Source organism: Osmerus eperlanus, chromosome 4 (assembly GCF_963692335.1).
Source record: "Osmerus eperlanus chromosome 4, fOsmEpe2.1, whole genome shotgun sequence".
Classification (NCBI taxonomy): domain Eukaryota; kingdom Metazoa; phylum Chordata; class Actinopteri; order Osmeriformes; family Osmeridae; genus Osmerus; species Osmerus eperlanus.
Genome location: NC_085021.1, coordinates 8537436 through 8551925, shown reverse-complemented (window position 1 = coordinate 8551925; position 14490 = coordinate 8537436). Strand labels below are relative to the sequence as shown.

Genomic DNA, 14490 nt, shown 5'->3' with positions numbered 1-14490 from the left:
CTTACAAAATGAGCCACCGACCTGTCCACCAACCACCATCGATCCCGTTCCACTTCACTACTGGAGACTGGAACAGCGATCGGTGTGAAATAATAAGTAATGCCTGTTTATGTCATCCCAGACAGACAAGGAAGTAGACAGGAAAAAATGCTTCACAATCATGCTTTATCTATTATTTAGTGGTGCATGTGAGCCACTAATGGATGTAAGGTGAAGGACGCACTAGGATGGGAGTGTATTCCGCTCATAACTCAGAGATGAATGAATGGATCATAGCTTTGCGTGGAGAAGGCCCTGGTGACCTCTCACTTCAACATATCCTGGTACTCATCTGACAATGGAAAATGCACTAACACTATACTGCATAGTTGGAACGTATGTATTCCATGAATGCTATTTTAGGAAAAAACACTGGATGAAAATATATTTCAAATTCTAGTTTATAGGAAGCAGCGTCCACCAAACACATCAAGTTCATGGTAAACCCAAACACTGAAATAACGTTAGACAAGAGTTAAGACCTAACCTTCACTGCACAACATTATCTTTAGACACCTATTCTTTGTCATTTCAGCATTTTCTGGTTAAAATACTGGAAGCATATTTGCTATGTATTCGCCTTGTCAAATGTATATTGTTTACAATAGTATATAAGTAGATATACACTATATGTATACAATAAACCATATAGTACTGTGCAAAAGTCTTAGGCATTCCAATATTTTTTTATACTAATGTTGTCTTAAATATACATTTCTTTTTCTTCTGTATTCATGTGGCAGTATAAAAGTGCAATGTTGAGGAAAAATTGTGTTTAGTCTTTTCACTTCATTATTTCTTAAACCATTTTTGCTTTACTTTAAAAAAGTTTTTATCTGTGCCTAGGAATTTTTCACAGTTCTATATATATATATGTCTAAAATTTTACATTTTATATATATAAAATCGAATTTAATACATATTTGGTACCCAGTACAATAATGATCCAACAAAACTATGTAACAGATTATTATCATCGTCATACAGTTAAGGGAGCTTTTTCAGAAGTACAGGAATGAAAATACAGATTCAGTTTACCAGAACACAAGGCAGTAACATGATATAGAAAATGTTCCAACTACTAGTCATTATACATATAATACATGTAATAAATATGATCCACGTAACAAAGATGGCTTGTGTACAAGACTGATCCCTGCTCCGCTGGTGCTGTACTGCAGGTCTGACACACTATCAGCTGGTTAGATTAAGTCAGAGTCGTTTTAATGTACAGAAAGGCTCCACATCTGGAGATAATGCATAATTCATCTCCGTACTCTAAGTCACAACAGAGGCACTTAATTTGACTGGGACTTGAATCTGAAACTTGTTTTATGTTTTGTTCTATAATAGAGAACAAACTGATCTTTTCCACTAAAGGTTTATAATGTAACTCACATGACTAAACACCACAAGCTCTGGTGTGGATCCTCTGCTGCCTGCATTGATAAGACCTGAAAGTAGTTATTATCATGTAACTGTGAACAGTACATAGAGATAGCATAACATCTTTGGTGAGTAACGTTTTCACAAGAAATGTCTGAATAATTACAATTTAAGATACATATTACAATCAACATCACCTTATATAATTTTCTATATTAATGGTCATGTTGTGTCTCATGTTCATCATTTCAATAAATATATTTTACAATGTTCATTGATTTATAAGGAATGCATGGATTTTCTGTTGCAAATGTCCTGGCTGTCTGGATTCCTGGTTACAACACCTAGTTCAGAACTCTGTCTGCTCCCAGACTTGTTTCTTGTGTGAAGTTAGAAAGTGACACTGTGAAGCCATGAGACTGTAGTTGTTGGTTAAATACATGATATCTCCCTCTCCCCTGACGTTGCTCCAGTTGAGCGTGTGAACATGTCTCGTGTCCCACCTGTGAACCATGAATTACGGTATGATTCCATGAGGGACTGGAGTGGTTTGTGATGCATGTGTTTGAAATGCAACATGGTCATTATATGCCAGCTTATTGTTTACAACCTCGACACAGTTGAATGTGTTGTAACGTGATCCTCCCCCTCTCTCTCTCTCTCTCTCTCTCTCTCTCTCTCTCTCTCTCTCTCTCTCTCTCTCTCTCTTGGAAACCGGATTCCTCTCCTGGGTGTGCATGAATTCTACCTCAGGCATTCGTTTATAAGCCACTTGCTTTGATTTGACTAAGAATTCCCTCAGAATATTAGCTTTAGCTCCCGGTGACTCCCACTCCCAGGGACTCCCACAGCTGTAACATCCATGTCATCCTCATGTCTGTTCTCAGTCCAAGCCCAGCTCTGTGCCTCCCCCCTTTCTCTCTCTCTCTCTCTCTCTCTCTCTCTCTCTCTCTCTCTCTCTCTCTCTCTCTCTCTCTCTCTCTCTCTCTCTCTCTCTCTCTCTCTCTCTCTCTCTCTCTCTCCTCTCCCTGAGCCCATGGCTTTGTAGTCTCAGAGTACTGCCTGCTTGCCACTCTGCTCTATGCATTAGGCATGCAGTCAGCCAGCCCATTACGGCCCTGTCCGTTCCAATCCCATGAGGTAAACAGATTTACAGCTCAAGAGGGAGTACAGAAGCTACCGTTCTTTCTGGAGGGGGGGGGGGGGTGGGAGAGATTTGGCGCAGAGTGTTAGTCAGTATCTCAGTCAGTTCAACAGGAGTCGTCTCTTTTGCAAGTGGTTATGTTGCTTTGCGCCATCTCTGCCAGGTGCTGGGTCTGATCCTGGCGTCGATGCCTGCTGGGTGTTTCATTGTGTGGTGCTGACACGCAGGGTCCCGCCCTCCCACGGGAGAAAGGCCTTGGAGACAGGTGATGCTGGATACGGGAGCCCCCGACAACGATGACACAGCTGTCCCCTTGTTGTCAAGAGCTTCCTGTGGCAGGAGTCAGTGGAGGCTGTTCTCCAGGGGCAGCTGTGGCGCAGTGTGCGTACGTGTCATCCACAAGCTGTCCTCGTGTGTGTACGTGTCATCCACAAGCTGTCCTCGTGTGTGTACGTGTCATCCACAAGCTGGCCTCGTGTGTGCGTGTCTCTGAGCATGTGCGTGTGTCAAATGTCCATCCCTTGGGGATCTGTCAGTACAGGCTGTCCTTGGTGGAGGTGTGTGTGGTGGTGGAGTCGTCGGGGAGGGAGCCCCTTCGCGGGGGCCGTGGCCTGCAGCGCAGCAGGGCTTGGAGCTCCAGAGACACACTGCTGGAGAAGGCTGTGTAGATCCAGGGATTGGTGCAGGAGTTCAGACTGGCCAACAGCATCAGGATGGTGAAGGCTATGCCTGCAGGTAAAGGATACACCAGCATACACACACACACACAGACAGACACACACACAAAGACACACACGGTCATAAGTCAGCCAGTGGGAGACGGTACTAGAACAAACACAGCAGTAGTAGTCTTGGTGAATTACTGAGAAGAGTGATGGTGGCGTGAGTGTGAAGGGCAGATAGATGGAGGAGTGTAGGTCATGGTTATCCCCTCCTTTTTACCAACCATGAGAAAAATGAATGCCTGTAATTCAGAATGAAAAAAAGCAGTTTACGACACTCCAGGTTTATTTCCCCCTGGAATGATTACAGAGGTCATCAATTTCCCTTCTCTTCCTTCCTCTACCTATTTTCTTTTTGGCGCATCCTTGTTTTCTAAATTAGATTTTTTATTAAATAAATAGGACGCTGCCTATGCTATTGCCAATTTCGGATTGCAAAGGGAGCTCCGATTGGGAACAGACTATAACAGCTGATAATAATCAGATATATTGTCTGTGCTTGTGTGTGGCGCGTTTGTTTGAATAGTGTGTGTGTGTGTGTGTGGCAACAGTGTGTGTGTGTGTGTGTGTGTGTGTATGTGTGGCAACAGTGTGTGAGCTGCTGGCAAAGGTTATTGTTGATGAAATATCCACATCTGGTGAGGACACAAAAGCAGCAGGAGACATAAACAGGTTATTTACTGGCATCGAAGTATTCAGACTTTCAGATAAAAGAAGGACTGTAGGACGTCCCTTCTGTCTTCAATGGCCTGACTTACTAATCTGCTCTGCTTTTATTACAGGCTGCCAGCAACTCTCTGGCATCAACAGATGGTGTCTTTCCAAATATAGATACCAAAAAGGGAAAACTCTATCCATTCATGGAACAAAAGTGAAATGTTTAGGAAACAACGAGATGGCTGTGAGTACTTGCTTTCACCCCTCAACAATTCTTCATTGTGTCCATGACTTTGTTATTGTAACCGTCAGTCATGTATTGTGTATGGGGTTACCAGTGGACAGCTGGACTAACAGTGAAGCTTAAATCTTGTCGGTTAAATTGTCAGATGGCTTGCGCTAGTAATGCACAAATGGGAGTGGTGTGCTTGGTACCTTGGTCGGGGGGGTTGGGGTCCCAGGCGGCCCACAGCTGGACGATGAAGAACGGCGACCAGCAGATGGTGTAGACCAGCACGATGACCAGCGTCATCCTCACCGTTTTGGACATGGCCTTGGAGATGCCGGGCGGAGCCAAGGGCGCCAGGGGAGCCAGGGGAGCCAGGGGAGCCAGGGGCGGCGGGTACTCCAGGGAGGCGTGCGTCAAGGAGCCCCGAGGCAGCTCGTAGGAGCTGTAGGACTGGCAGTAGCAGCCATTGCTCGGCCCGTGTGAGCAGTCACAAGGCAGGGCAGAGGCACCGTCCTGCCGGCCGTCTCCTGGTCCAGGGCTGGCGTGCAGGTTCTCCGGGGGGCAGAAAGGCTGCTGTTGTGCCGCGTGGTCGAAGGCACTGTGGCAGCCGGAGGGGTTGCTGTTCATCGTCTTCAACAGCAGGCCCCCTCTGCCCTCCCTGCCCCCTCCGCAGGCCCCCCTCCCCCTCTCCCGCGGTCGCTCCTCCTTCTTCTTGACACTGTGGAAACGGAAGAAGACGGCGTTCTTCTTGAGCTCCGCCGAAACAACTCTCTCCGATTTCAGGTAGATGTTGTTGTGGATCTCCCGGAAGATCCTTATCTGGAACGGGAGGAGGTCGCCATCAGTCATTGCAGATCAAATCAAAACCACGTGCATGTCAGGACAACACACCCAACCAAGACATGTTTTGCAATCGGTTCATCTTGGTCAAAGATGTTGTTTGTGTAATTTGTGAAGGACAAGACCCAGATTCTAGCGCTGAAGAACCACATGACTCCAGATGGAAACTGGGTCTTCGCTGAATCTTTCATAAGTAGTCTGAGGAGGTCAAACATGGAACAACGGCCAAAATAACATATGACGAATAAAAAAGGTGCAAAACCCTCTGGGACCGGCTCAGAGGTGCCACATTTCTGGCAGGGTCCTCAAGAAGGGCAGATTTCCTGACCAGCAGGCCCAGCAGTAGCCCAGCAGTAGCCCAGCAGTAGCCCAGCAGTAGCCCAGCAATGCTGTTTTAATGAGGGGAAATAGCTGGACCCTGAAAATATCTTTCCTTAAATAGAGCAGCTCTGGCTGAAGAGAGGCAGCCTAGAATATCTATCCTCCACGGGATGCTACACGGCACCAGCCGCACAATAGCGAAGTACCCTGCAGCTTATTGAACAATGCCAAATACCGCTCCTTCAGAACAAACCCTCATGTCCATGTTGAAGGCTGTGGCTCATTGTGTATATCACTAGATCTGCAGTCCTACTTTCCTTCTGCCTGAGGCTGAGAATGCAGACAGTCTTACCTGGCAGACGGTGATGATCAAGGCAGGCAGCAGGAACACTGCAACAGTCATCCAGGTGACGTAGGCCTTGAGCCCCCATGGTTCTGCAAAGTGACCCCAGCACTCAAACTCTCCCGGAGACACCTCCGACCTGGAGAAGATGAACACCTGACAGACAGGAGACACGCGGGTGGTCAGAACAATTTAAAAAAAAAAATTCCATCCACCAGCTATCCTGACAACACAGCAGACTCGACACCTAAACACCTTAATGATGTCACTGTTTGAACCCAGCCCAGCGTGGAGCCTATTGAGCTTGTTCCAAGGATCAGAGACCATGAATGCCCCACCAAGCTCATTTCCTGTGCCAGCCTGGCATCTGTGCTCACCTGTGGTATGCTGAGGACCAGGGCCAGACCCCAGGCCACCATAACGGGGGTGTTCCAGCGGGAAACTGCCCCCCCGCGGTAGGCCTGCAGTGGGCAGCAGATGGCATGGTGTCTGTCCACCGTCATGGCCACAATCATGTATGATGAGGCGAACATGCCCACGATCTGAAGGTACTTGACGGAGCGACAGAGCATGTCAGGCCCCTGGAACCTTTCTGTGATGTCCCACACCAGCTGGGGAAGAACCTGAAGGACGGACATGGGAGAGGGTCATGAGGAGACAGAGAGGGCAAGGTTAGGTGGAACACAGAGAAATTGAACAAGCAACAAATGCTCTGATTTCCAACGTTGCTAGTTATTATTTTCTCACTAAGATGGCACACAGGTGTATGTGCTGCTAATATCAAAGATGGTCAACATAAGTTACTGGGGAAATCCCGCTCCAATAGTACCTGTTAATGCTGATAAGCAGTGTCATGGATGGAGCAGGAAAGGTTGTCAGCATGACATGAATTGTCAAGCAGGTAAAGCCGTTCTTCTCAGCATGTTCAAAAACTTGCTACAGTAGCTCATGTTTCAGCAGGCATATGTCGTACACAACCAATCAAGCGTCCTAAATAATTAATGCTGACAACCTTTCCTGCTCCATCCATGACACTGCTTATCAGCATTAACAGGTACTATTGGAGCGGGATCTCCCCAGTAACCTTTGTTGACCATCTTTGATATTAGCAGCACATACACCTGTGTCTATTGCTTAGGTATTTGACCCACAGTGTCTAACCCTTGCTTTTGTGCTTGAGTATAAAGCCCTATAGGTATTGTAAAGCCTTAGGTTTGGAATAGTTGACTCATACCGACTATCACCTTTGCCCTTGACAAACAAGTAACAATGGACAGAATGGTAAATTTTGATCTGCCATCTTTGTCTCTAAGACAGTATTGTTAATTTCATGAGTCAGTGTTGTTGATGTAAACGTAGTGCCTAGCAACTGAAATGCTCACCTGGAACAGCGCCACCACCAGGTCGGCCACACAAAGGTTGACCATGAACAGGTGCATGGGAGCATTCTGCTTCTTCCTCCTTAACAACACCCACAGCACAAAGCCATTCCCCAGGGTGGTTAAGGCTAGCACCAGCCCCAGCACCCCGATCTCAGCCCGGGCCAAGCCCAGGTCACGCACCCTGGGCTGGGGCATGGTGTGAGGTGGGGTGGCCGAGGCATTTTCAGGGATGATCCAGAAGTAAGACCCCCCACCATGGGAGCTGTTGAAGGAGGCAAAGTCCGCCGAGTAAAGGGAAGAGGAAGTAATGTTAGTCCTTCCTGTCGTCACCAGAGAGGAGTGGACTGTTCCATCCCAACCCGTTTCTCCAGAGATGGTTTCCATGCCTGCAGAGAGATAGAATCATCCTGAGATAATTAGGTCTCACATGTTTGTGTTTGGCAGGAAGACTGCATCAGGAGGTCCTGGCGGAGGCAGTGTGTCTCGTCCACGGAGTCTCAAGCCCCGCTGTTCGGTCGCAACAAAACAAACATGTGCCTCAGATCATAAACAAACTAGAGCTGTTAGTGTTGATAATTCCATTTTTATTAAATGATCTTTGATTGCCCTTCAATTTGTTAGTCAGGTTGACGTAGGGCCCACATTTTCTGCTCCCAACCATCTTTGTCTTTACTGTTGAGTATTTTTACCAGTTCTTCTGTCAATCCAACTTATCCAAAGTCAACACTTGGCTGAGCATCCGTATTTTGCTTGGCTAAGCAGCCACATAAGCATCTAAGCTCCATTGGGACCGAGAAAGAGAAGAAATTAGAAGGGCACCTTTTGGCAAAATTGGCAGAAATCATCCGAGACATCACTATTTTTTTATGAGGGAGGTATTTTTAGATTTGTGCCTCTGCTAGACTTTTCCATTTTAAAAGTAAAACGTACATGGATAATCAGTTCATGTTTTGAAAGGCACATTGAACAAACATGAAATATATGCTTTATGTAATCCAGCCCAATTTTCATCACATGGTTCAGTAAAGAGTGTGACAGCGCCGGTTCTCTCCATCTCTTTGACGCAAGTCCTGACCAGTTTGTTATTGTTCTCATACTTTTCCAAAGTTGATTTGACAGCTTTCCTTTTTATCCCACCACTCTTACTCCTTCACCTTCGCTCTCATAATCTCTTTCTCATCCCTCACTTACCCCCATACATTCCTCACTCCCCCCCTCATTCTCTGCCTCACTCACTTCCTTGTATGTGTGTGCATTCTTCCCTGTTCTACCCTGATCCCAATAAAATCATGTTTATTTAGCTCCCGTTATAAATAAAGAGCACAAAAGTCAATAGAGTGGATATGAATGAAACTGACAATTTGAGAGTACAGAGAACAGAGTCGTGGGAGTTGGAAGAGCCCCATTGGCCAAATAAACAGGCCGAGGGGAGCGGGAGAGATGGAGAGAGAAGAAGAAAGGAAGAGGGGGTTGAGAGAGAAGGAGGAGTGTTGAGGGAAGGGTAACAGGAGGGCAGCTGAGGAAAACCACCCGGAAACTTCTTCACAGTAACACAGGCGAGGTGTGGAAGGATGCGTGATAAGACAGACGTGGGACAAGCATCCAGAGTCAAACGGAAGAAAGTGTGCTGCTACATTAGTGTGGTGAAAGGCTCCTGATTGAGAAGGTCAATATCAGGCAATAACTGGTTTCAAGGTGAAAACTGATATTCCCAATTGTGATATCATATCAGGGAACAGTTGTTAAATGTATACGTGGAATCTTCCTCGAACAGGGGAAACAGTCACATCTGATTTGGTGTGACTAACACAACCTAGAACAGTCTCCCTTGTTCACGGGATCTTAATGGTCAGTTTGCTGGACTAGTTCTTATAGCGTGCTTTTTGCTTGTTAAGCAAGGTGAAAAAGCAGAACATTGCTTATGTCCAAGATCACGTTTATTCTGAATGCTGTTGCATGCTGGCTTTGCCAGTGGAATGTGTGAGATGAATGCATGACAACCCAGCTGTATCTACCCACTGCTCAGCGGGCAGGTATAGAAGCAGAGAGAAAGAGGGAAACAGAGCAGAACTGTCTCTTTCCAAGAAGACAGCCCTGCCCTGTGTGAATCCATAGGGAACACCAGATGTTGGGAAACCAAAACATTGCCCTAGATGGTGAAAAATCCAAACGGTTAAAGTATCATCTTAGGACATGTGGGTTTGAGCCACTTGTCCTAACTTTAATTCGCCCTGGGGTTTGGGTGTAAACTTTCCTCCTGGTTACCGACGCTCCCCTCATTTTTAAATGATGGCTTTGAGCTCTTTTTAATCAGAAGATCTTTTGGCATCCCTTTGTGTTGACTCGAGGACCCTTGTGCCCAGTTATATCTAATCATTATCATTAGAGGCTTCTTTGTACTCCTACGGGCCTCTAGGTCCTCCTCCTCGGTAATTGTTGTGTGCCCTTGTGACCACACTGTAACGTATCTAACCGCATCAGACTTGCGTCTTCACAAGTCACTCAGACTACCAAGATAGAACGGATGACTTAGAACACCTTGTACACCGGGTGACGCCCCTGCCCCCCCCTCCCCTCTCAGATGCTCAAGACTGGAGTTGCTGGACGGAGTCTCTGCTTGATGGGTCTCACACCTCATTGTGTAACTTAGTGTCGCATTGCTTGTCATATGTTGATACTGGTCAAGATGTGGTCTGATTGGTTTTTCTACAGATAATAGTTGGGTATGAAGGGAATTATGAAGCATTGTTCTCTAGATTCATAATCTCCTGAGGGCTTCTCAGCTCTGGCTTCTCCTACTCCTTCTCCTTGCTCACCTCAGTTTTTCCCTGTCGGATTTACAATAATCATGGCGTAGGTAGTAGTAGGTATGATTTAAAACCTTCATGTTGTAACATGTTTGAAAATTGATTGAATTCATTTACATTTATATAAAATATCAATTTCATTGACCATTCTTGCTCTGATTTAACCCATATACTAAAATAACAGCAAATTTGCAAAATAATATGAATACACTGTTCAGTTTACCTGTATTCCTTTAAACCTAGGGGAATAGTTTTGGTTGTTTGGACAATATAAAAAAAAAACTACAACCTCACGCCGTGCAAACACCAACACCTGCTACATTAACAGCACAAACACCAACACTGGGGTTTCAATCAGTTCTTGAGCAATGACTTAATGATCGGCCTCCGAAGCAGGCCTCTTGACAACAACACTCAGCGGTGGTGTGCTTGATCACCCTGGAAATGTATGACTTAGCGCGTCATGGTGGTAATGGGTTTAGAGGTGGTGAGATAAATATAACCTTTATTAGTCTATTAGTGTATCCACAGTTCTAACCAACCTCCAGGTCCTGAGCACACTGCCAATTGCTAGGAGCACAGGATCCTTCAAGATGTAGTGGCCTTTAGCAGTTCTTATAACGACTTGAGCTTAAATTGGCAACGATTCCAGAAGCTTCCTAAACTTCGAAGTGATCACCGCAACAAACACTATCCCTCAAGTGACTCTCAAGATGTCAGGTGACTGCCATTTCCTCAAAAACTCATACCAGGATTTACAGAAATGCTCCCTTGTTCCCTCAGCTCTAGAGGAAATATTGGAATTATCCCCAAACCTGTTCCAGGGTTGTTTTGCATATGGGTCCAAAATCCCAAATTGATGATCTTTTAATGACTCTTGTGGTCTGACTTGAGAAAACCCAGCCAAAAGCTTGCAAACCAGGGTAAGGCATTCTAAGTGTAAAGAGTGCAGACAGAGCTCTGTTGTGTTCCAGAGTTAAACAACATTGTGGGGCTTTGTGGATCATGGTGCAGCTCTTCACATCTGACCTCTGATGAATGGAGCATCACCAGGAGTTATACGTCTCAATGAGGTTAATCCAATTAGGCCACACTGCCAAAACATAAGCACTCCTGTTCACCACACAGTATACTATGTACTGTACAAATTGTCCTGTCATACTCAGTGAAATGAGAAGCACACATTCCCTGTGGTGAGTAACTGAAGTAGGTGGGTGCTCTTTACCTCCGAGCCTTTCAGTCAGATTAATGAACAACTGAATTCCTCGCTCACTTCAAATCAGCAACTATTCATTTTCCCTCCCTCCCTCCCTCCCTCCCTCCCTCCCTCCCTCCCTCCCTTCCTTCCTTCCTTCCTTCCTTCCTTCCTTCCTTCCTCCAGCCCTTCCATCCCTCCCTCCCTCCCTCCCTCCTTCCTTCTTTCCTTCCTTCCTTCCTTCCTTCCTTCCTTCCCTCCCTCCCTCCCTCCCTCCTTCCTTCCTTCCTTCCTTCCTTCCTTCCCTCCCTCCCTCCCTCCCTCCCTCCCTCCCTCCCACCTCCTTCTGCTTCCCTCGCACCGTTCTGGCTGTAGAACACGGTTACTTGCCCTGTGTCTTCGGGATCACAACACGTCTCAGAGAGTCAGTTAACATGATGGGAAGAGCTTGACATCGGCCCATTTCATCTCTCACCACCATCTCCCCTTTCTTCTCTTCACGCCTGGGAGCATCCGTCCCCTACACTCCACTGTTACCAAATGGGCTGTGAGACCTGGATCCGAGTCCCATCTGTGCCAGCGTGGTTGAGACAAGTGGGGGTGAAGCTGGCAGAGTGGGACTAATCAGCGGCCTGATATTAGACTGAGCCGTAGCAGCAGACCAGCAGGTGATGGAGGGCAACTAGGGCTTCTAGGAAAACAGACTAAATGAATGGAGCAACTGTCATGGATTAGCCAGAGCGCACACATGTCTGTGTCTCTATTATAAACCTTGTTTGACCAGGCCTGACTCTTTGCCTGACTAATGGAGCGCTCCTCACAGCATCCTCCACTCCCTCTCTCCCTTTATCTATCATTTTTTCTCTCCCTTCGCCTCTCCTTCCCCTCACTCTATCTCTCTCTCTTCGTATCTCATTAATAGGGATTAAAGCCTACATTCAAGAGAAGAAACTGTTGTTGCTAAACACACCAACCAAGCTGCTAATGATTCATTTTCAAGTGAGTTATTTGGCTCGTTAATCCAAATGTGGCTTGAGGAAAGAGACAAGGGGGGGGTCACAGCACAATCCAATCAGCCCAACTGAAAATAAATGCATGACTCAAGCATGAGATCATGCCATGTTGTATTGTGAACCTATAAATGGAGCAGTGTGCAGCGTTTTGTGAAAAGATTTTATTTACATACCAATCAATACCATCTAATTCAACCGCGGGTAATTTAACAATCCAATGTCAAAGACTGTGGCACTATCATTCCCCAGCCTCAGCATTCTGAAGAAGACAGGGATGAGGTCGCTATGGTGATGGTCTATGTCACCTCCACTACCACACAAACGTATTAAACTGACTCACGTATTGTGAAAGTGCAAAACGATTCATATTTAAATACAAATTATTATTCAATCCATATCCATTGTCAATGCCTAAAAGTAATTGTCTCAACTCTTAAAAAGTCAAATCTGTACACGTGAACGCATTGATCGACCTCCCCGGCTGACTCGAGTGTGCGGCCACTTGAGTGTGTAGTGAGGGAACGTGCCTTGAGCCATTGACGATGCAGGCTGGCACCACGCACGCAATCACCGCCTATTTCCACAATAGACAGGCTGGAGGGTCCAAGTCCTTAGTCTAGCTGATAAATCGTTTACCCAAAACGTTCGCTGTTTTTCTTCAAAAACGGTATATCATTAACCCATACACTGGCTTCCCCTACGTTCTGAAAACTGTAACAGAAAATACAAGCCAGTTGTTTTGAAGTCACAGAAAAAAACAGGAGAATACCGAATCCACTTTGAGTCGTATCCTGACCAAAGTGACCTCACTGGCCAGAACAGAACTCTGCCCAACACTCAGCCATGCTGTCTCTCATTCCTGTTTGCAACTGATATGGTCAAATCCATACACACACTTTTCTGGTAAAGATTAATTCCGGTCTACAGACTTATAAGAAACAAATTAAGAAGCATGATGATAGTTTGGTTGATGGAAACTAACATGCACAATCACAATCACGGAAGCAATTTCAACACATTTTTCTTCTGAAATAGGATGCATTCCATGGAGTATGCCAAAATCACAAAAATGTATAGACCTGGAAAGCTAAAATGTAAAACTTTCAGTCTAAATGTCAGGGATTGTTATCATAATTATATCATAAATAGATATTCCACATTTTTGACTGATAAAAAAAAAAGTATTATATAAATGGGTGCAATCAGAATGTCTTTGTATGTATTGTGCTTGTGTAAATGGAATACATTAGCCAGTGTGTACCAATCACAATATATCATCACTGCCCAGATCATCAGTACAATGTTAATACACAAAGAGAATATTGAGCAATGACCCACACAGATCAACAAATACACGTAGCAGCACACACACATACACACAAACAGAAACACACACTCCTCGTCTTCTCTTACCTTTTTGTCAGTGCATTGTCAGACCCCCCTCACGCGTATCCTCTCCCCTCAGTTTCTCTACAGTGCGGAGGGAGACAAGTCATTACCCTCCATTCAGCACAAAACCCCTTCTGCAGCGGATTCCTGCTCCCACCATGACCATCACCCTGGACCTTCTCTTAGGAAACCTGACACACTCTCACCTTGAACGTGTCAGTAAACCAGGACTCTGTATGTTGATTTGGATGTAAACTCCAAAATACACCTCCTCAAAATCACCATCGGGCATCTCTGAGCAATCATCTGCTGCATGTAATCCCTCAGCGCACAGCAAGAAAGTCAGTTTACCTTCTCTGTGGCATTATGCAAAGTCCTTATGAAAATGTGGTGTAACACTAAATGTCAACTAACACCTGGTAAATGTTTATTAAAATCCACAATTTTACTCAAACAAGCAATGAAGTACATCATATGTAGGTGTTGATCTAATAGAAGTGTATAGAATGGAAATATAACTTGGGTGAGAAATTTGGAATGAAACGACTGGTTTATGACCCGCACTTACTTGATTGAGATCTGATCTTCACTGCTGGGACACAAAATGTGTCAGAATTTCCCCTGAAAAATCACATCCTCGTTTCCACTGATTGCTAAGCATACATCTCATCATTGCGTGTGCATAAGTTTGTGCCAAGAAATTCTACGTGTTTTCTTAGTCAGATGGGAGATTTAAATCATGCCTCTCTCAATCTCTGTGGCGCAGTGCATTAGGTCTGTGAATCTGAAGTTGTAAGTTCTATACCTGTTTGCCCTCTGTGGTTGGCGGTAGGTCCGCGCGGTCTAGTACTTCACAAGTGTGTGTCAGGATAATCCATTAGTTGTCCATGTGTTTTCAGCAGGCTGCCTCTGTGTGTATGTGTGTGTGTCCTCTCTCTCCTTTGGCTCGGTGTGCCTCTACACACCGACAGAAGTGAATTTGAGCTCCGTCCGCACATGCCGTCCCCTCCTTCCCCCTCTCCC

The 14490-nt window shown here is 45.5% G+C and overlaps 1 protein-coding gene and 1 long non-coding RNA gene across 2 annotated transcripts; one reads left to right on the top strand and one right to left on the bottom strand.

Annotated features, from left to right (window-relative positions):
• Positions 1-2063: 2063 nt before the first annotated feature.
• LOC134018562 (vasopressin V2 receptor-like) lies at positions 2064-13548 on the bottom strand. The gene is made up of 6 exons (XM_062458604.1): positions 13492-13548; positions 7064-7449; positions 6059-6304; positions 5691-5837; positions 4384-4996; positions 2064-3298 (listed from the first exon to the last, which is right to left on the bottom strand). Exons 2-6 carry the CDS (start codon positions 7445-7447, stop codon positions 3102-3104), a joined length of 1587 nt encoding a protein of 528 aa, XP_062314588.1. The 5' UTR covers positions 7448-7449; positions 13492-13548; the 3' UTR covers positions 2064-3101.
• Positions 3916-8101, top strand: LOC134018563 (uncharacterized). The gene is made up of 3 exons (XR_009929948.1): positions 3916-3963; positions 4074-4192; positions 7508-8101. It is a non-coding gene; the product is annotated as an uncharacterized LOC134018563 (long non-coding RNA).
• Positions 13549-14490: the final 942 nt, after the last annotated feature.